General features: G+C 40.0%; 1 protein-coding gene and 2 pseudogenes across 2 annotated transcripts in view; all 3 read right to left on the bottom strand.

Annotated features, from left to right (window-relative positions):
- The window catches only part of LOC146581185 (NACHT, LRR and PYD domains-containing protein 12-like), a 503983-nt pseudogene that overhangs the window by 22982 nt on the left and 459781 nt on the right, over positions 1 to 21220 (bottom strand). The gene's annotated exons all lie outside the window — the stretch shown is intronic.
- LOC146581202 (protein NLRC3-like) lies at positions 1038 to 14414 on the bottom strand (annotated as a pseudogene).
- On the bottom strand, positions 17642 to 18885 carry LOC146581201 (uncharacterized). Its single transcript, XM_085267569.1, is given in 2 exon segments — positions 17642 to 17775; positions 17778 to 18885. Coding segments are annotated over 2 exon segments (1242 nt in total).

The following is a 21220-nucleotide window of genomic DNA, read 5'->3' as shown; positions in this document are numbered from 1 at the left end:
TTGAATTGTACATAAATACATAATGAATTATTTTAAATGAAATTAACTGATAATTAATTATCAATATATTTTTTTTAAATTAATTATGTACATTTTTAATTAATCACTGAAATAAATAATTCATTAGTGATGTATTTATTTAATACACCATAAAATTATTGCTAGTTTAATCAAAATAAATTTAAGACATCAATATTAAAGGTTAAATTATGATAATGAATACATGCAACTATAACTGATGATGTAAGAATTTGGATTTTTTAAGCTAAAGCGAAGGTGCTGACTCACTTGGCATGTTAGGCTACGTTCACTCTGCAGGTCTTAATGCTCAATTCCGATTTTTTGATCAAATCCGATTTTTTTATCTGCTCGTTCACACTACAAATAAAATGCGACAGCAAACGCGCTCTAGTGTGAACGCTCAAAGCGGCCCGCATGCGCAAAAGAAGACTTCACACACAACGTGCTCTGTTTAGACCCAGAGCAAACAATATTGTTTGACAGATGGCCCTTAATATAAAGACTTCGGACTTTACGTTTCCCAATTTTTGCTTTAAGTTATTTTGTTATTTACATAATAATGTAGATAACCTAATAATGATCCTTATTGCTGTTTTAGAGGAGCGGTGCTTCAAAGGATAGCTGCAGATTTCTGTCAGAATCTGCAGATTATACAGTACAAATAAAAAGTTCACGTTTCTCCAACGCTGTCTTCCCAACAGTTTCACTGACATCTACACGGGATGGCCAGGAAGCGTTTGCGATGTCTTATCGGGCGCTGATAATTGCCGTCTGTCTTGTGTTGGTGACGTAAAAGACGGATTTAATGCGACTTGACCATTCAAACAGCAGTCGCTTTCTAAAACATCGGATATGTATCGGATTCAGTACCACATACGAAAGTGACCCAGATCGGATTTGAAAATATCGGATTTACGCCGTTCACACTGTCATAGCATGATCGGATATGGGTCGCATAGGGTCAAAAAAATCGGATTTGATGCGCTTTCGCCTGCAGTGTGAACGTAGCCTTACTCTCAAATCCTCCCTAATAACAAGAACATAATTACACTTTAGCCACAAGAGGGCAGCAGCATTAAGTCGCATGTATATAAAGGTACAGTGATTATATTACAGTGATTTTGACAAAAACAAAACAGAAGTTCATGGCAGTGTGTTTTTCATAACATACCAACCAAATTAAATAATAAAAACTTCATAACTTACAGAACTTTTTTAGAGACTTTGACCACTGGCAGCAGCCTCAGAAGAGCCTCCTCTGAAGCAGAGTATTTATTCAGGTCAAACACGTCCAGATCTTTTTCTGATGACAGTAAGATGAAGACCAGAGCTGACCACTGAGCAGGAGACAGTTTATCTGTGGAGAGATGTCCTGATCTCAGGGACTGTTGGATCTCCTCCAGTAGAGAACGATCATTCAGTTCATTCAGACAGTGAAACAGATTGATGCTTTTCTCTGCAGACAGATTCTCACTGAGCTTCTCCTTGATGTACTGAACTGCTTCTTGATTGGTCTTTGAGCTACTTCCTGTTTGTGTCATGAGGCCTTGCAAACGAGTTTGATTAGTCTTCAGACCCAAGAGAAAACGAAGGAACAAGTCCAGGTGTCCATTGGGGCTCTGTAAGGCCTTGTCCACAGCACACTGGTAGAAGTATTTCTCTGTCTCAGAGCTTGTTTGTTGTTCTTCCAGCAGATTGAGTCCAGAGTTGATGAAGGTCAGGTGGACATGAAGAGCAGCCAGAAACTCCTGAACACTGAGATGAACAAAGCAGAACACCTTGTTCTGGTACAGTTGTTTCTCCTCTTTAAAGATCTGTGTGAACACTCCTGAGTACACTGAGGCTGCTCTGATATCGATGCCACACTCTGTCAGGTCTGGTTCATAGAAGATCAGGTTCCTTTCTGCAGCTGATCAAAAGCCAGTTTTCCCAGTGACTCAATCATCTTCCTGCTCTCTGGACTCCAGTGTGGATCTGTCTCAGCTCCTCCATCATATTTGATCCTCTTCACTTTGGCCTGAACCACCAGGAAGTGGATGTACATCTCAGTCAGGGTCTTGGGCAGCTCTCCTCCCTCTCTGGTTTCCAGCACATCCTCCAGAACTGTAGCAGTGATCCAGCAGAAGACTGGGATGTGACACATGATGTGGAGGCTTCGAGCTTTCTTGATGTGGGAGATGATCCTGCTGGCCTGCTTCTTATCTCTGAATCTCTTCCTGAAGTACTCCCCCTTCTGTGGGTCAGTGAACCCTCTGACCTCTGTCACCATGTCGACACACTGAGGAGGGATCTGATTGGCTGCTGCAGGTCGTGTTGTTATCCAAAGGCGAGCAGAAGGGAGCAGGTTCCCTCTGATGAGGTTTGTCAGCAGCTCATCCAATGAGGTGGACTTTCTTGTTTCAGTCAGGATTTTAGTTTGTTGAAGTCCAAATGAAGTCGACACTCATCCAGACCATCAAGTATGAACACAACCTGGAAGTCTTCAAGCCTGCAGATTCCTGATTCGTTAGTTTGATTAAAGAAGTGATGAACAAGTTCCACCAAGCTGAACTTTTCCTCTTTCAGCACATTCAGCTCTCTGAAAGTGAATGGAAATATGAACTGGATGTCCTGGTTGGCTTTGTCTTCAGCCCAGTCCAGGCTGTATTTCTGTGTTAAGACTGTTTTCCCAATGCCAGCCACTCCCTTTGTCAGCACTGTTCTGATTGGTTCGTCTCTTCCTGGTGAGGCTTTAAAGATGTCTTCTTGTCTGATTGTTGTTTCTGGTCTGTCTGGTTTCCTGGATGCTGTTTCAATCTGTCTGACCTCATGTTCATCATTGACCTCTGCAGTCCCTCCCTCTGTGATGTAGAGCTCTGTGTAGATCTGATTCAGGAGGGTTGGGCTTCCTGCTTTAGCGATGCCCTCAAACACACACTGGAACTTCTTCTTCAGTTGGGCTTTAAGTTCACGTTTACAGAGTGGAGCAAATATTTCTGAAGGTAAGAAATTCAGAAAAAAATATTATATAATAAATATCATAGCCTTTCAGTACCCTGAAAGGATGAATGTCTATTGGTCCATTTCTTGAGCTATTAGGAAAGATCAATATTCAGTCTTTAGAGAAATTCTCTTACTGCTCTGCAGATGGTCAGCCATCTCATGCTGCTTAAGTCTCCTCAAGAAGTGGAGTGTGATCTTCAGAAATGCTTCTCTGCAGCTCTTTCTTTCATCTTCATCCTCTCCTTCAAACATCTCCTCATCCTCCATCTGGCTCTTTAAAGTTTCTGGGTGATCTGGACTCAGAAGCTTCTGGATCTTCTTCAGCTCGTTCTTCACAAACATGGTGATGTTGTCCTCCAGCCGCTGGAAAAGAAGACTATATGAATTACCCAGTGGTAAATGGACTGGTTCATATATAGCTCTCTTTGATACTCTGTGCACACAAAGCATTTTATACAACATGCCTCATTCAACCAAGCACATTGTTCTATGCTTAAATACTTTCTTTCACACTCTGATGGATGCATCAGAGGGCAGCTTGGGTTTAGTACGTTACCCAGTACATTTGCCAGCCAGGGTTTGATTCACAAACCTTCTGACTAGTAGCTGACCTGCTCCCCTCCTGAGCTACAGTCACCCCAATCTGACTGAAATCATGGAGCCCAAACTCTGATTTATGTTGGACACAATGACAATCCTCTAGTCCACAAAGTGCAGCATAGAGGTGACTGAAAAGAACAAATGTAAACGTAGTACTACAAACCATAACCACAGAGTCCAGGTGTGTTTGATGCTGCTGTGCAGACTGACCAGTGGAAACCTCTGCTCTCTGCTGGTCCACTCTGTGGAGGAGTAATGTATAATTAGCTCATGTTATGTCTGTCCACACACAGACACAAGCTAAAGGTCCATGAAGTGATGTTTGGATGGGTTCAGTCAATCAGATGACTGTCATGGTGAAGCTTTGCTAGTCCTGCTGATCCCACTGAGAATTAACAACTCAGTTTCCAGATGTCTGTAGTTTTCTGCTCAGTTTCTTTAGTCCCAACAGCTCTTACCATCTCCTGCATAAAGCTTTCCCTCCATGCTCAGATGCCCTGGAACAAGGTGCTCTCTTTATATCAGTGACTGGTTTAAAGGGACAACTTGCAGTGCTCGCCAAACTTTGTGTCAGCAAAAGTAGTTCTAATGTTTCTTACATTTATTACATTTTTACATTTTTACACACACAAATCAATGAACGCAAAAACATGAACTTTCCAGATATTTTGTTTCACAATGTTACAAAACTCAGTTCACAACTACACAGTCAGATTTACAAGTACAAAATATTTATGACCACAGTTTGAGCCGATGTATGTCCCGAGTCTGTGGACTCAGTAGTTTTGTTTTGATTGTTATTGTCTTTTGTTACAATTTCATTCTGATTAAGATTTTCTACTTCTGAGGTTTTGGTTTCTGTGTTCCCTCTGTACTGTGTTAGTATTGTGTCTCTGTGTTCACTTCCTGTTTTATTTTGACAGTGCCATGTCCTATGTTAGTGTGTCTACTTTTGCTTCCCCTTGTCTGGTTATGTCCAATGAATCCTGCTGTGTCTCCCTTTTCTCATTCCCTGATGGCTCTTTTGTGTATATGAGCCCTTTGTTTTCTCCTGCTTGTTGCTGGTTCGTCTGTGTTGTCTCCCCGTGCCTCCGTTTAAGGTTTCAGGTTAGTTTTGTAGTTTTTTCAGTAGAGGTTATCTTAGCTTCTGCACAGGCCCATCTCCACTGCACTTCACCGTTTCAATAAAGCTCACTCACTTCACAGCAGTGTCGGCATCTTGGGTCCTTTATTAAATTCAACATGGCTCGCCCCGCTAGCCGTGACATAAGATGTGAAAACAATATCCAAAAAACACGAGAGACAAACAGGGAATAGTTTTAAGGTGCAGGGCCAACAAACTGAGTCTAGCCATGAACTCAGAGTTGATTGAATTAGCATTTTGAATTGGCTGATCTGAGTTACTTCAATCAAGTCTATGTTCACTTTGAGTTAAGATTATACGTGATTGATGGAAAAGAAAAAAGCCATCATCAGCAACTGATTCTGATTTAGCAGGTTTACAAATCTAAACGGTACCCATCCCTAGCTGGCTGTAGTTAAACCTTTACTTAAAAAGCATCCCTAGACCCAGCTGTCTTAGCTAATTATAGGCCGATCTCCAACCTGACAATCCTTGAAAGAGTAGTTGGGGGGAGACAATCAGAGGGGCAGTGTGATGATCTTAGGTTACAAACTACTGCAGTCAAGTCATTAAGGGAGACGGGATCAAACTGCTCTAAGACAGCTGAGCACACAGGAGAAAGACTCGGATCTGAGGCAGCAGTCGGCGAGACAAGAGCCCTAATAGATAGAAGCTTGTTGTTAAAAAATGCTAAAAAGAGTGACGCTGAAAAACTAGTTCATGCATTTATTACTTCCAGGCTGGACGACTGTAATTCATTATTATCAGGATGTCCTAAAAACTCAGTGAAAAGCCTTCAGCTAATCCAAAATGCTGCAGCAAGAGTCCTGACAGGGACTAGAAAGAGAGAGCAGATTTCTCCTGTTTTGGCTTCCCTTCATTGGCTGCTCCTCACATACAAGGTCTTAAATAATCAGGCCCCATCTTATCTTAATGCTGCACCACAACACCTGATCTCTGGTTTCCTCACCTCTTCAATCCCACTTTAATACTTGACTAAACTCATTTTCCTGTTTAGGTGTTGAGGCAAAGCCGCCCATCTACAATGCAGGCAACAGCAAACGGAGCTATTTTTGATTCCCTTTGGGTTTTTTCTACTTTTGTGCTACAAAATGTTCAAGCTGATTAAATTCATTAGAATAAAAGTTCAGATAATTTTCTCATATTAATGTTGGAGGTAGAAATTCAGGTAACTTTGCACAAAAACTGGCAGAAATTTCCTTCAAAGATGGCGTTTTTACTTTAATACTGTGAGTACATTTCAGAGCCTGTACTCTTTTACCTTTACTTGAGTAAAGAAGTTGAATCATTATTTCAGCTTTAAGAGGGTATTTTAACACAAACATCAGTCCTTCTACTTAAGTATGTTTGACACTTTGTTTAATCATTATTTTTAATGATCAAATATAATTATGTTTGTTATTTGTGGATTTTAAATGTCCTTGACAGAGACAGATGATGATCATTATCCTGCACTGTGCTCTCAGGTTTGGTCGAGCTAGCACAAAGAATGGCTATGTTGAACTTCCTCCTGGGATCTACACTAAGAAGTGAGTCCAACATTAGCAGGGTCTCTTTCCTTTATCTGATTCACTTTAGCATTCACAGTCACGTGAAGCTTGTTATTAACTCGATAAGTCAACCCAGGGTTTCAGCTGAGCGCTCACATGAAACACATGGTGTTGGCAGCATCTGATCAATCATATTCATGGAGACGTGTATCAGCAACAGAGCAGCTGAGTTTGCAGAAGGAAGTCAAACTAAACCACAGGAACAATATGAGGAGATTACACACATAATAAAATACTAGCAGTAACACAGCTGCTGCAGACAAATCAGTCGTGTGATCGTGTGTGAGAGGAGAAGGACTGTAAAGGAGTTTGGTGTTAAAAGCTCTGTATGAATGTGGGAGACTTTGAAGGGCTTTAAAAAGGCCAATATAAAATAAAAGGCAGCAAAATTGCTGAATGTGAAAGTCACCAGACTTATCAGACCTCTGTGATTAAGACCTGTAAGAACACCTGTTTGTACTTGTTGGCATTATATCAAACACACACGTATATTAAGCCTTTGTTTGAACTCTGGTTGAATTTGTTACTTTCAGACTGTGAAACATCACAGAGGCTGCAGCTGCAGATCTTTTATTCACCTGGAAATTTACTTTAAATGTTAGATGGAAAATGTATTGCTCAGTTTAACCAAAGTAAGAACAATAATCCATAAACCTTCATAAAGACAAACATCTCCCAGAACATTGAGCTGCTGAAGTGTCACTGAAGGGAAAAACTATTTGTCCTCCTCCATCCAGCAACACCTGAAACACCTGAGTGGAAGCTCCTCCCTACACTGTGTTTGAAGCAAAGCACAAAGGAGACACCTGCTGGAGCAGCTGGAGTCCTACAGACACTCAGCCTCTTCACTACACAAACACCTCCTACAACATCCACTCTTTCCACTCTGACTGCTGTGTTTGTGGAAACACTCCAACACACACCGCTTCACATACCAACATAGAAATGTGTGAAAAAGAGCTGAGCTGATATTAAACATGAGGATTTATTCAGAAATACAGAGTCAGGAACAACATCTAGACACACATTACCTCTCAGCAGCAGAAGAACAGCCTTTAAAGTTTATATCAGCATCCTTCGACACGTTGCTCTTTAAGGAAACACAGCTGGGTTCAGGTCCAGGAGATTCTGGCCTCTTATTGATCCTAAAAGAAAAAGAATAAATGTAACAGCTTCATGAGACAGGAAGGAAAAACTGGAAATATTAAATTAAAGACATGATGAACAATCTCATAAAAATAATGTACTTACTCTTTGTCACATAACAGTCTTTTGTTAAATTTTACACTAACACCCTTCGACCTGTTGCTCTTTAAAGAAACACAGCTGGGTTCAGGTCCAGGTTCTGGATTAGTTTCAGGGTTATGTCCAGCTGAGCCTGGTACGCCCCACAGCTCTGGGCTTTAAAACAACACACACAGAGGTATGAGTGTGAATAATGATGGAGCAGTGATGTGAGTGCTGAGCTGTGACATGGAGAAGAGTCATGGACAGTTAGAGATGGTCGTCTCACCTCTGAGCTTTGGTCTGGCTCTCATGTTCCCCACACAGAGTGCTTTTAGAGGGAGGGACTCCCTCCTCTCTGTCCTCACACTGATCCATGCTGCTCAGTTCACATCAGCTCACACACACTTTCTACCTTCACCTGCAGAGGAAACACAAATCATTCATGTGCACATCAACTGAGAGCTGCAGAGGTCGTGTCTGATGTGTTGGACTAACATCCATCTGAGACACAGCTTTCATCAGTTCACTACAAAAAGTGTCACAGAGCCCAGTTCAGCCTCCAAATCCTCCATTACTGTAGTCCTACAAAGCAGCAGGTCAAACACGGCTGCAGAGAGCAGCTTTATGTCAGTAACCATGTCCAGGACCGAGCTGACTGCTTGCAGAGTTCATACTCTAACTGCTAGCTGCTCTGCTAGCTAAGCTAACTCAGTAACAGTGACTCTGACAGCAGTTACTGTGGAACAGCGGCCGAGCTCAGGACACATTCAGCGTGTTTAGTCTGAGTCCTGGACTCTGATTCAATGGATTCAATCCAGCTCAGAGTTTCATGTGTTCATCAGAATAAAATACATGTACTAATATAACAGAAGTAATGCTCTGAATGCAGGACTGTAATGGAGGATAAATAAGGTTTTTACAGCCTGAAAGAAACATTCAGTTCATATATTTGTAGACAGTGAAGCAGTTTTTAATACTGCAGCTGTTTCCTTCACCTGTGTGTGTGTGAGCCACACCTTCATGTGCTGCTGTAGAAATATGTGGTCTGACTGCTCAGACTGAGTCTAGGAGGAAAGTTCACACACTGGAGAAAGTTTTGTTCCTAACTTTGTCAGAGTTCGGCTCCAAAGACAAAGAAGACGGAGCTCACAGTCTGTAGATGGTCCTCAGTGTGTGTGTGAAGCACACAGGAGTGTGTTTATGTCAGCAAATCAGTGTGTGTGAAGAGTCTGGGGGAGTGTGTGAATGAGACTAAACACTGAAACCAACAGTCTAAGAAAAGCGTCTGGATTTCTTTAAGTTTAACTTAAAGAAATCCAGACGCTTTTCTTTTTGTCTCCATAATGTCTCCATAATGCTGCAATGTTATCTGTCCATCAGCAGACAGATGTTCAGTCTTACTTTGTACACAGCTGCTCTGACTGGCTGTCTGCAGTCCAGCTCTGCTTCTGGATCTTTCTCCACACTGTGCAGAAGCTCTGATGGTGACACAGAAAAGTCACAGTGGAGATACTTCTGTCCACCTTTGATTAGACTCATTATAAAAAGGAAACAAAGTTTGAACACAGTCATGTTTCCAGTTCACTGACTTACATTTATTCCATGGACACTCACTCTAACCTGAAGCACAGCTACAACCCAACATTGTTGAGGCCTCATCTCCTCCTTTCCTGACTGTAGAGGTTAAATATGCAACAACCGACAAATAAAAGAATTTGGTTCATTTCAAAGAAATTCACACGGTGACCAAGTAAAGTAACCGTAGTAAAGGAGACAACATCCCGTTGATGGTGGGATTATTTGAAAGATTTGCTTTAGTCATGTCACCAAATGCAGTTGAACCACCCGTGGATCCATGTTTGACCATTCTACCACTCTGAGCTCTGCTTTTGAATCATTTTATTATTATCATCATTCATTTATTCATTCTTTGGAGGGGGGCTATTTCCTAATGCCGCCCTAATAAGGTGATGTTCAAGGGGAAATATAACAGAAACTCTTTAAGTGTTATTCATTAATAAATTAACAGATAAACTGTGAAGAAGAAAAAACTGAGATTTAAAGGAGAGAGTGAGAAACTTGATCATCCATCCTCATAATACATGTTTATCAGTATCTGCTGTGACCATACTGCAGTAATAACTACAAGTCTACATTTCTGTGACTGTTGATCAATCACAGCACGAATCTGAGCTCATCTCTGCACACAGAGCAGCTTCAGCTCTGGGATAAACTGCTCGCTTCATGTCCTTCTCAGCTCACAGACACTCATCCTGATATTTTCCTTTAACATTTGATGGTATCTGGAATAGTTGGCAGCAATAAGGATGATTTTCTGTAAAATAATATTGATATGAGCCGTGAATTATTCGTAGATGAGCGTTAGATTAGTTTGATGGGTTAACTCAGAGAGCTGAAGATATGGTGGACATGCTGACCTCGCTCCGTGGTGTACAGGGCCCGTTTACCCTCATGATTAATATTCACAATAAAAAAATGAGGCGAACATCATGAAGTCTGTGTGTGTTTCATAGTGTCGAACCACCTTTGTACAGTTAAACCTAACAGTTACTACATGACGGAAACACCAACGTTATTTCTTTTATGTGTTTATCAGGTCACGCTGATTATTGAACAAAAACCCAAACATCAGATGTTAATCGAATCTTTTTGCTCTCTCTCCTCCTTAAACATGTTTTTAATGTTAGTTAATTCAGAATTGGCGACTGGAACACGTATGACACATACGAACATCAGGAAATAAAAACACGATAAATATAACCTCTGTAAATGAAGTCAGTGTGCAGCGGGGGTTATTACAGCTGTGTACCGGCCTGCGCTTTGTCGGTGGTAATAGCAGCTCGATTGCTTGCGAGGCGAGCGGGTCTGTCCCACCTTTGCCGTGAGACTGGGCTGGGCAGACATCTCCGAAATCATCGAAGCACTTTTGCAAAAAAGCTGTATCTTGACCAACCGACCAGACATCTGAAGATTAAACCGCTACATTCTCGGCTAAAAATATTAAAACGGTATTTGGTGAGACACAAACTGTCATGGTCCCCGTGTCTGCCCGGCTGACTCAGGTTGGCTACATATGTTTCTTGTTTACATCTACCTCTCTCACGCTAGCTGTGTCTCGCCAGGGCGGAGCTCATTGCGGGCTCCCGCCCCTGGCCCTTGCACCTGAAGTTAATCACACATCTGTGGCTCATCGCCTAAACTCATCCACTACTTAAGGCAGAGGCTGGAAACATCTCGTCGCTGGACTATTGAGTAACCTCGGTAGTAAGCTCCGGAGTACTAGTCTCTTGTTGCCTTTTCGTATCGCTGACCCTTTGGATTAATCACTTGTTGTCTGTAAACAGGAATTCCGTTTCCTGGAACCCTTGGTGTGCTGTGTTTTTTATGAAGTCCCTCGTGTGTGAAGAGCTCCTTTCCCGGATTCCCTGTGCCCTGGATTTCCCCTGCCATCTCACTTGTATATATTTGCACCTGGTGTTGTATAGTAAAAAACTGAACTGTATTCTAGCTGCCTTGTCTGCGCTTGAGTCCATCCCACACACAAACACAAACAGGGTTTTTCAAAGTTCAGTTCTGTTAGTTTCCACATGGCAGTTGTTGGTGTGCAGTAACGCCTTCTAAAAACAATGGCCACCAGGCCAAAGCAATGGTTCTGACTCGATCAGCGTTAACCCCGCCCCCTGGGTTTGATGGGTGAGGTTGACACATAAAATAAATTTATGGTGAGACCTGAAGGAGGTCAACTGTGCCAAAATGAATGAATTAAATACACCATTAAATAATTATTTAAATGTGGCAATAATTAATTAAAACGTGAAATAATTAATTAATTAATTAAATGTGTCAAAAAATGTTTATTTAATTATTTATTTCCCATTTTAATTAATTATTTCAAATTTTAATTAATTATTGTCACATTTAATTTATTATTCAATGGTGCATTTAATTAATTCATTATGGCACTCCTGGCGTTCCATACTGTGGTTGGGTCGACTTTACTATATAGATGTTTCACATGTTTCCATCTCAGCAGCCCCGTTGACAGATCACAGTATTATTACTTTTAAACTTAACCCTGAAAATAAAACGCAGTTTAAAAAAGATTACTGGAAATTAAATGCAGATCTATTAATTGATGACGGGTATGTTAAGATAGTTAAAGAGCTCCTCCATAACATTTACAACAACGTAACAATTGGCAATTACATACATAGATGGGAATTTTTTCATTTAAAGTTAGAGAATTTTCAATTACGTTTAGTAAAATGAAAAGTAGACAACAGAAGGAATTTGAAAGTAAATTACTTTACAATATAAATAACTATTGTAATAGACATTTTATGTCAGAGGCTGATAAGAAATCCCTGTTGTCTTTACTCAATTAGATGATCTATACAAGAAAAGGCTCATGGAGCTTACATTAGAGCTCGTGCAAAATGGATAGAAGAAGCTGAAAAAGTGCTTCATATTTCTACAATTTGGAGAAACAGAGGCAAGAAAAGAAATCTATTAATACATTAATCATAAATGGGGAGGAATGCACAAATCATAAGACTATAGCGGAAGAAAAACATAAATTTTACTCAAATTTATACTCCTCAAAATATTTAATTGCTGATTCATTAACTTTTTGTGATCAGATTGAACCTTATACTCCAAAAATTGATTCTGCATTCAGAGAAATTTGTGATTCTGATATATCACTGGATGACTGAGATCAAGCCTTAAACAAACTGAAAATGACAAAGCTCCTGGTCAGGATGGCTTGACTGCAATCTTTTATAAATTCTTCTGGAAAGAAATAAGAATTTTTCTTCAAAACTATTACTGAAATCATTAGTAATGAAATGTTAGCAACGACAATGAAACAGGGTCTTATCTCCCTTATTCCCAAACCTGGTAAAGATAAAAGACTAATCGATAATCTACGACCAATAATATTAGATTGGTTGTAGATCTACTGGATTCTAATCACTTAATTGAAGATGATGGTGTGATTCTTTTTTTAGACTTTTATAAGGCATTTGATACGGTCGAACATCCTTTTATTTTAAAAGCTCTACCCTATTTTGGTTTTGGTAAACAAAACTTCATAGATTTAATTTCTTTATTATACTCTGACTCAATAGTTCTGTTTCTTTACCTTTTGGAACATCTAAACGCTTTAATGTTAGACGAGGAATCGTCAGTTTTTATAGAACATGAATGAAATTTCACTTTTCTCAAAGGCTTCTGGTTTGTACCTGAATATTAGAAAATGCAAATTATTAACTATTCATGATTGTGACCTAGTAGCTCTCTTAACATAGCTGTTAAAACTGACATTAAATATTTGGGGTATTATAATGTCAAAGAACACAAATAATAGAGAAAATCTACATTTTGAGCAAATTACCCAGAAATCAAAAAGATTACAGGCTACAAAGACACCTCTCCATCTTTGGACGTGTCTTGCTTACTAAAACAGAAGGTATCTCTGGATTGATTTATCCATCACAATGTTTATATGTTTCCAATAGTCTAATCAATAATATAAATCAAATTAATTTCAATTACATTTGGAGAAACAAGCAACATTATGTTAGGAAGAATGATATAGTGAAGTCATTTGAAGAAGGAGGTTTGAATGCGATTGATTTTGAAGCAATGATGGTTCCATCAAACTCAAATGGTTGCAATCTTTCATAATAATTCAAACGTTATTTGGTTTTATTTTCCCAAAGTAATTTTGGAGAAGCTGGGTGGCATTGAATTTCTTATAAAGTGCGACTTTGAAATTTCCAAATTAAATTATCCAATTTTCACAAACAGGTTCTCCAGTACTGGAAAATGATACACAAGCATATTTTTTCTCCACATACAAATTCGATTTGGAACAACAGATGTATACGATAAAAGAAAATCCATCTTTTATAAGGATTGGATGGATCATGGCATTTGGACGGTTTTACACCTTTTAGACAATGACGGAAATGTGTTAACATATAACAAACTCATAGATAATTATGGCATATCATGTACTCAGAGTAAATTCATTAAAGTTGTGAAAGCCATTCCCCCTGCAATGATTCAGATGTCTTCCCCCGACTGAACAACAACCCCGTCAACAACATGCTGAGCTGTGACTCTTCTTCCCTCTAAAGTCCTGGTGTTAACACTCACCCTGCATCAGCTTCACCTTTTTTTAATTGTTTTTACTTTTCAAACCGACGGATCATTTGAAGCCAACCATCCAAAAAACTGCTTCAGCTGTGTTTGATGTTTATGCTACAGCCTGTTTACCAATATAATCAATATCAGATATCAGAGCAACAGAAACCTCGGTGATCAGGACGCTGGGACTGAGAACAGGAAGTGGCTCAAACGTCACAGTTTCATAACGTCACCCTGAACTCCACTCACGGAGTTTCTGTCGCCATTGTAGTTTTTAAAGTCCCGTGATAAAGGCGGGTCTTTCTGTGAATCCGCACGCTCATTGGCTAATAGCTCGAGATTGACACATCATTATCCAATGAGCGTGCGGGAACTTCCGACATAAAGTTGTTTCCTTTGAAAAACCAAAGTCTGATTATTTTTGCCTCCACTGACGGAGCCTGTTGTTCCCGCCACAGAGACACAGTAATGTCAGAGCGGTGTTAACACTCACCCTGCCTCAGCACAGCTCTCACTCTCCTCCTGCTCTCTCACACTAAACGGAGGCTCAGCTAAACTCACTTCCTCTCTACTTACAGGAAACCAGCGCTCAGAGGAGCCGACCGGCCTCACATTTCACCCACAGACACGAACAGCGTGGAATTATTTTATGTCATAAGAAGAAACATATTCACGTAAACACTCACCTGCCTCAGCTCCACCTTCCTCCTCCTGCTTTCACTTTCACTGCTGCTCCCTAAACACAGAGGATGCTGGGACTTGTAGTTGTTTCCTTCCGGTGCGGTCTTCCTCTTTGTTTGTTTGTGTTTGTGTTCAAGTTATTTCGATCATGTAAACATCAACATTAATTACAACAATTAATTACAGCAAAAACCATCATTATAATTATCTTGATTGATATTGTAATCTCAGTTTTCAACACAATTGTTCATTAACTTAAACAATGTTACAAGATAAATATATATTCTTAGTGCTTATTTTCTGGATAGATTGTTTTATGTATTTTAATAAGAGAGGCCTTTATAAACCAATCGCAGTGTGTGTCTGGCAGGAAGTGAAGCAGGAAGTCTGAATATAGCTTGTGAGCTTGTGAGAGACATTTCAAAATGAAAACAGAGGAATTAGAGAATGAAAGTGCAAAGTAATAGTAATGAAAATGATATTAAATAAATGTCTTAGTGTGTTAATACAGGTGCCCATGGACTTGCTCAACCTCCTGGAAGAATACAGCAGAAAAATGATAGATTAACAGAATTGGGACGAAAACAGGCTTTGATTTAAAATGTCCACAGCTTCACCTCTCATCCTGTCCTTATCCTGAGAAGCTTAAAGGACAGTTAATCTCCTGATGAAGACAGAAGACAGACAGAACAACACCGTGGACTTGAAGAATTAACAGCAGGCAAAAAGACAGTGCACCTGACCTAAAACACTGAAGGGTCCAGCAGCATGTATGTTGATGGAAACATGCGCTCTGAATTACAAGCTGGAAAGTGTACCAGTGACATGACTGTGTGAAACCACTGGATGGGACTGTCTGAGTTCATATTTGCCATGCTGGGAGTTAAGCGCCAAGAAAGACTGAAAAGAGGAAGAGAGAAGAAGAAACAGCTGATGTGGGCCTGTGTTTGATTTGGGAGGCCACACAGGAAGTTGAGAGAAGAGGGGACGAGGACCGGTGAGAGGTGAAGGTTGGACGTGTTAAAGTGACAGCATAGGAAAGTTGGGTTGAACATTGAGGCTGAATTTGTGGGTTTAGAAACATCCAGAGCATCACAACAGAAAGGTAAATAAAAAAGTAAGAGAGATAAAGAAATAAATAAACTAATAATACATAAATGAATAGAAAAATAGAAAACACACATGTAGAAATTGTCACATGAGAAATTATTTTTGGAGAGAATCAGAAGTGAGACAGTTTGAATCCACAGTTCAGCGCAAAGATGCAGGAATTAAATCTGATTATAAAAACACATCGAGGCAACGAAGACCAGCTTACACTCAATATTAATATGAACACACAACATACACGCAATGAAGACATGCTTACACTCATGAATGTGAATACATGACATAAATGCTAAATGGTGTAGATTTAACACACTTAAAGGCTGAAGCTGAGGAATAACTCAGGAAGTTGCAGGACAATAGAGCGACTGTTGTGACAAGGAAAAAGAGACTGGGAGGACCAACCAGGGATTAGAAGCTTAAAGCAGGGTTTAAAATAGTGAATTAGAAGTGGTTTCCAGCTGATTGAGCAAAAGAAGTGACGACTGTAGAAATAAAAATAAAATAATAATAATTGAATTATGCAGCAATGTTTTGAATATGCATTTCTGTTGTCAGGGCAACTTCTCGAGATGTGACTCAATACAAATTAGTTGAATGAGTGGGGACAGAAAAAAAAGAAAAACTCAAGTTTCCTGTCTGAGACATGAGTGAAGTTTGCATTGAGAGAAATATATCTGTGACTGTGTGAGAAGAACTGTTTGGTAAAATATATGATAGCAGCCGCAGGACAATTAAATAAAGTCTGTGACTAAGTGCAGTCGTGCAGATTTGGAGAAGAAGTTTATAATTTAGTGATGACACATTGTTATAAAGTGTTTAGAAAGGGCTTAATGGGAATATTACTGTTGGGCAAACTGTGCGGCTTTAACAAGATTTTCTGTGTATTTAGCAGGTGAAACTCTGTCAGCTGACTTCAGACTGTCAGGAAGCTGAAGAACCTGAGGCCAACCACTGAAACATGATGTGGGCAAAATGAACAGAGGGAGTGATTTTAAAGGTGAACATTTAGGACTTACTGCAAATGTTACTATGTCAAAGTTACTGTGACTCAAACAGAGGAAATTCTGATTTTTTTATTTCCACACCCAGCATGTTTTGGGTGTTATATGCTATTAAATACTTTTAAATAAATTAAAAAGTATTTAATAGCATATAACACCCAAAATATGCTTCGGTTCACATTTAACTCCAGAAAATCATCAATCAAAACATGGATATTACCTGACCACAGATTCGTGGTGACGTCACTGCTCTTTTAACTGTTCGGTGTCTTTGTTTGTTTGCTGGTTGTAGAAATGGTTTATATGAGCTTTGAGCTGAGAGTCAGAGGTTTCTGTGGACACTGCTCATGTCGGCACTTATATTTCTGACCTTTTCTTATAACCGATTAAACATGATCTCCTCCCTTTTGCCCCCATTTTTGGTGGTGTAGGTACAAATGATCAGGCATGACACTCTCATAATAAATAAGATACTGCAAATAATTATTTCTGCATTTGTGCGATTGAAGTGAATTGAAAATGTGTATGAAATGACACTGTTTTAAAGATTTGGCCTAAATAATTTTGGAGTGAATGAGTCTAAACATGATGACCTAACTAGTGATACCCTGTCACACACACACACACACACACACACACACACACACACACACACACACACACACACACACACACACACACACACACACACACACAGCATGTTATGCCAGTTTCAGCTGAAACTATGTTTCAAACCATGTTCCGGGTTTTTAGTTCACCATTTATGAGGCTTCAAGAAGAAAATAAAAGACAGATCTGAATGTTTGAAAATGTTTTGGAAAGATTCTGTAAAGATGAGATGAAAAATACTCAAAGGATAAATTTAATTGGTTTATTATTTAGATAAGTTGAAAAAAGTTAAACAAGCAAGTAAATGAAGAAACAAGGTAAAATGAAGTAATAATGAAAAAAGTTAAACAAGTAAATGAAGAAACAAGGCAGAGGAGAGAAAAGCCCAACAATCCCCTCTGAGCAAGCAGTTGGCGACAGTGGGGAGGAAAAACTGCCTTTAAACGGGCAGGAACCTCCGGCAGAACCAGGCTCAGGAGGGGACAGTCAACGGCCGGGACTGGTTGGGGGGGTTAACAGAGGTGGAGCAAGACGAGGCTACATCAGGTGAGGAAGCAGTAGCGTCTCTCCTCCGGAACAAGTGGAACCATTTTTTCTTTTTTTTCATGCACTTTTCCACGAGCGCTTTTTTCTGCAGGATGAGATTTCTCAGCTCATCGATGGTTTCTGCGTTTTGTTCTTCAAGTTTCTCACATCTTTGTTCCACCTCTTCCAATGTTGCTTGTTGTTCTTCAAGCTTGTCTTTGAGTTGTTTGGATGTTGCCTCCTGTATCAGCTTGTCCTTGTGCATGTCTGCATTTCTCTGTTGGACCTCTTTGTGCTTGTCTTCTAACTGCTCGTTTCTTTTCTGGATTTCTTGGAGCGTGAGCTGCAGGTCTTCATGTATTTTGTCTTCTTGTTGTTTTTGCGCCTGCATTTGAGTGTTTTCACGCTTCAAGTTATTGAATTCCACCAAAATCCCCTTAACGAGCTCGGAGTTGTTTCTCGCTATCTGATCGATCCTTCTCTGCATCTGTGAGCAGCGTTTCTCCAGTTTGTCCTTTTCTTCTTCCACTTTAGTTGCTTTGTCCTCCAGCTGATTACAAAACTCTTGCAGTTTTAGATTTTTAGACTCAAAGTCCTGGACGATACGTTTTCCTTCTTTCAGTCTTTCCTGCTGTTGCTCTTTCTGTTGAAGAAGGTCTTTATTTTGGCGCAGTGTTTCATCCAGGCTTTCTTTCAGCATGCGGTATTTTTCCTGCATGCTCTTCAGTTCGTGCTGCATGTCTCGTTGCTTTTTGTCCTGCTCTTCCTTCTGTTGGAGGAATTCTTTCTTTTCTTCCACAGCTTCATGGAGCTGTCTTTGGAGGAGCCGATTTTTTCGGTCCATGTATTGGAGATCCCGTTGTATCTTATCAGTCATCGTTTTCTTGTCTTGGAGCTGGTTGGTCATTTCTTTTAGTTCTGCACTCTTTTGCCTGTTTTCTTTAATGAGGTGCACAATCTGCTCTCGGGTCTGAGCAAACTTGATTCCCCAGCCCTCATTAATAATTTTTATGTCCGGCTGGCACTGTTGTCTGTCTTCCAGCTCTTTATTTTGGGCTTCCATTCGTCTACATTTGTCCTCCAGTTGAAGTTTCTCTTCTTCAATTTGTTGCATTTTTTTCTGGAGAAGGTAGTTTTCCTTCCTACTCTCCTCTAACGCCCTTTGGAAGGATGAGACGCCATTTGGGGAAATTGGCCGGCCACGCCAGGAAGGAGAGGCGGCGTAATCTTTTTGAATTGGTTGTTTTTTCCTTGGAAACATGTTGGAGTTTCTATACGATGACTTTGAAGAGCTTGTGGTGAACGTTTTGTAGGCTGCAAACACAGATGCTGCTGAAACGAACTAAAACTTGCTGTTTCTCACCCCTACTTAAGGAAAAACATCAAAGGACTTAAGATTCTTAAGATCTATGACATCATCACTCCCTAAGCCAATGAGATTGTCACAAGACATTTTGGAATGGGGTTTTTTTTTTTAAACTGTTTTCAAACTTAACTTAAAATTTCAGTGTTTCCTGGTTGTGGACTATTGGTTAGTCCAGCCGATTAAGAAATTAATTGTCACAAACATCCCTAATATTATATAACAGACGACAGAAAACACGAGTTTTTTTTCTACTCAATAGAGGTATAATAAAAGTTTTTTTAATTATCCTACTTTTTATAAAAGAGAACATTTATTAAAGATTATGTATTTAATTAAAAAACTCTGTTCATCTAAAGCAAGGGTCAGCAACCTTTAAGACCCAAAGAGCCAAAGAGCCATAATTGGCCTATCTGGGGTTGAAAGGCTCGATAAATGCACGGCGTTTCGCCGGGTACACCGGCTTCCGCGAGTGTGACGCTTATTTTGAGCGATGAAAAAATAAGAAAATATAATTTTATTTGTATATTGCAAAATCACAATAATCTTCCAATTTAGAACTACAAGTTAAAAAAAGAACTAACATAAATAAAATACACTTCAGCTAATTTATTTTCACAAACCACGCGGAGCCGCACTATAAGGACTAAAGAGCCGCAGGTTGCCGACCCCTGATCTAAAGGGTTTAACAAAAAGGGGGAGCTTCCTGCTGGAAATTGAAATGTCCCCATGTCCCCACTGGGCGATCGTGGCTCAAGAGTTAGGAGTTCGCCTTGTAATCGAGCCCCGGCTTGGACAGTCTCGGTCGTTGTGTCCTTGGGCAAGACACTTCACCCGGCAAGACACTTCACCCGTTGCCTACTGGTGGTGGTCAGAGGGCCTGGTGGCGCCCCAGGGTGGCTGTAGCTACATCACCAGTGCGTGAATGTGTGCGTGAATGGGTGGATGACTGAGCTGTGGGTGCTTAACTAGTTAAAAAAACAAACAAACATCTGTCTCTTATTTTTTATGTCACACAGGAAAGAAGCTTCAATGTCTGATGAGAAGACATTAATTTGTTGGTGTTTGTGGTGTTTGGTGCAGTTTTCTTGTTCTCTGGCTTGTTGTTTATTTACAGTGGAGATGAAGATCTCTAACAAGTTGATTTGTTCACATTTGCACATTTTTAAGAGGAATGTGTTTTTTTGAGTTTGTACACTATATGCATGTAAGGCAACCGTTTCCTTTTTCTGTATTTTTGTGTGCTGCTCTTTTAACAAAAGGGGAACAAAAGACATTTAAATCGACCTCAGATGATTTGTTTAAATTTTTACAAGGTCTTACTGAGGTGATGCAAAGTGAAACATGCTTCTTTTTTGGTAATGTGCTGGAAAAGCTTGAAAATTGACCTTGAATGTGCTTAAAAAGTGCTTGAATTTGACCCTAAAAAATGTGTATGAACCCTGCATATATTGCAGTATTTACAGTTTATAGTAGGAATTTCATGGCAACAGCTAATCTTTATTTTGTTTACTGGGAAATGAAATGCTGCCAATTCACAAAGCTGTGCTTCAGCTGCACTTCCTGTTGTAGACTTGTGATGCACACAGGCTCTGTTCCAGCACTCAGCATGTTCTTCCTTATTTGCTCCACCAGGGGGAGCTCCTAAACTATGACATCTTGATAGGAGTGAACCAGGGAGAGGGGCTGAAGTTTGTGGACGACAGTGAGGACAACGACGGCATCTCAGCTGCGGCGTTCGACTACACCATCTCCAGCTTTGTTGACAACCTCTACGGCTACCCAGAGGGTGAGGACGCCACCTCTGTACACTGCCACTTTTTCAGTTATTCCATTTTACAGCCTCCTCTCACTTAACTGCATTTTGCAGCATCATCAGGTTTTGTCTCATTAGGAGCCGCGTTTGTTGATTTGTTCGTTTTTTTCTGTTTGCTGTATTCATTAAAATAAACGGATAATCGTCAAAATGACAAATGTGGACAATTATCAAAGCTTACATTACAATTCTGACAGCTTGAGTTCACATGAATTTTCAAAAGAATATAAAAAGCTGTGAAAGTGCTTTAAGCGTTTAAAACATGCGAGTAAAGAATGGAATCAGTAACATGTGAGCCAGTGAAGTGCATCAAACAAGACAAGCGTGCTAAAGAGAGCCACTCATCCACATCACGGCGTGTCTGCGCCTTAACCTTTGAGGCTCTGTGGGCAGTAATGCTATCATCCCCCAGGTAGT

This window comes from Mchenga conophoros, linkage group LG3, assembly GCF_057382185.1.
Source record: "Mchenga conophoros isolate Kocher_MC1m ecotype Shallow Benthic linkage group LG3, M_conophoros_male_GT1.1, whole genome shotgun sequence".
Lineage (NCBI taxonomy): Eukaryota > Metazoa > Chordata > Actinopteri > Cichliformes > Cichlidae > Mchenga > Mchenga conophoros.
This window is presented reverse-complemented; position numbering and strand designations above follow the sequence as displayed.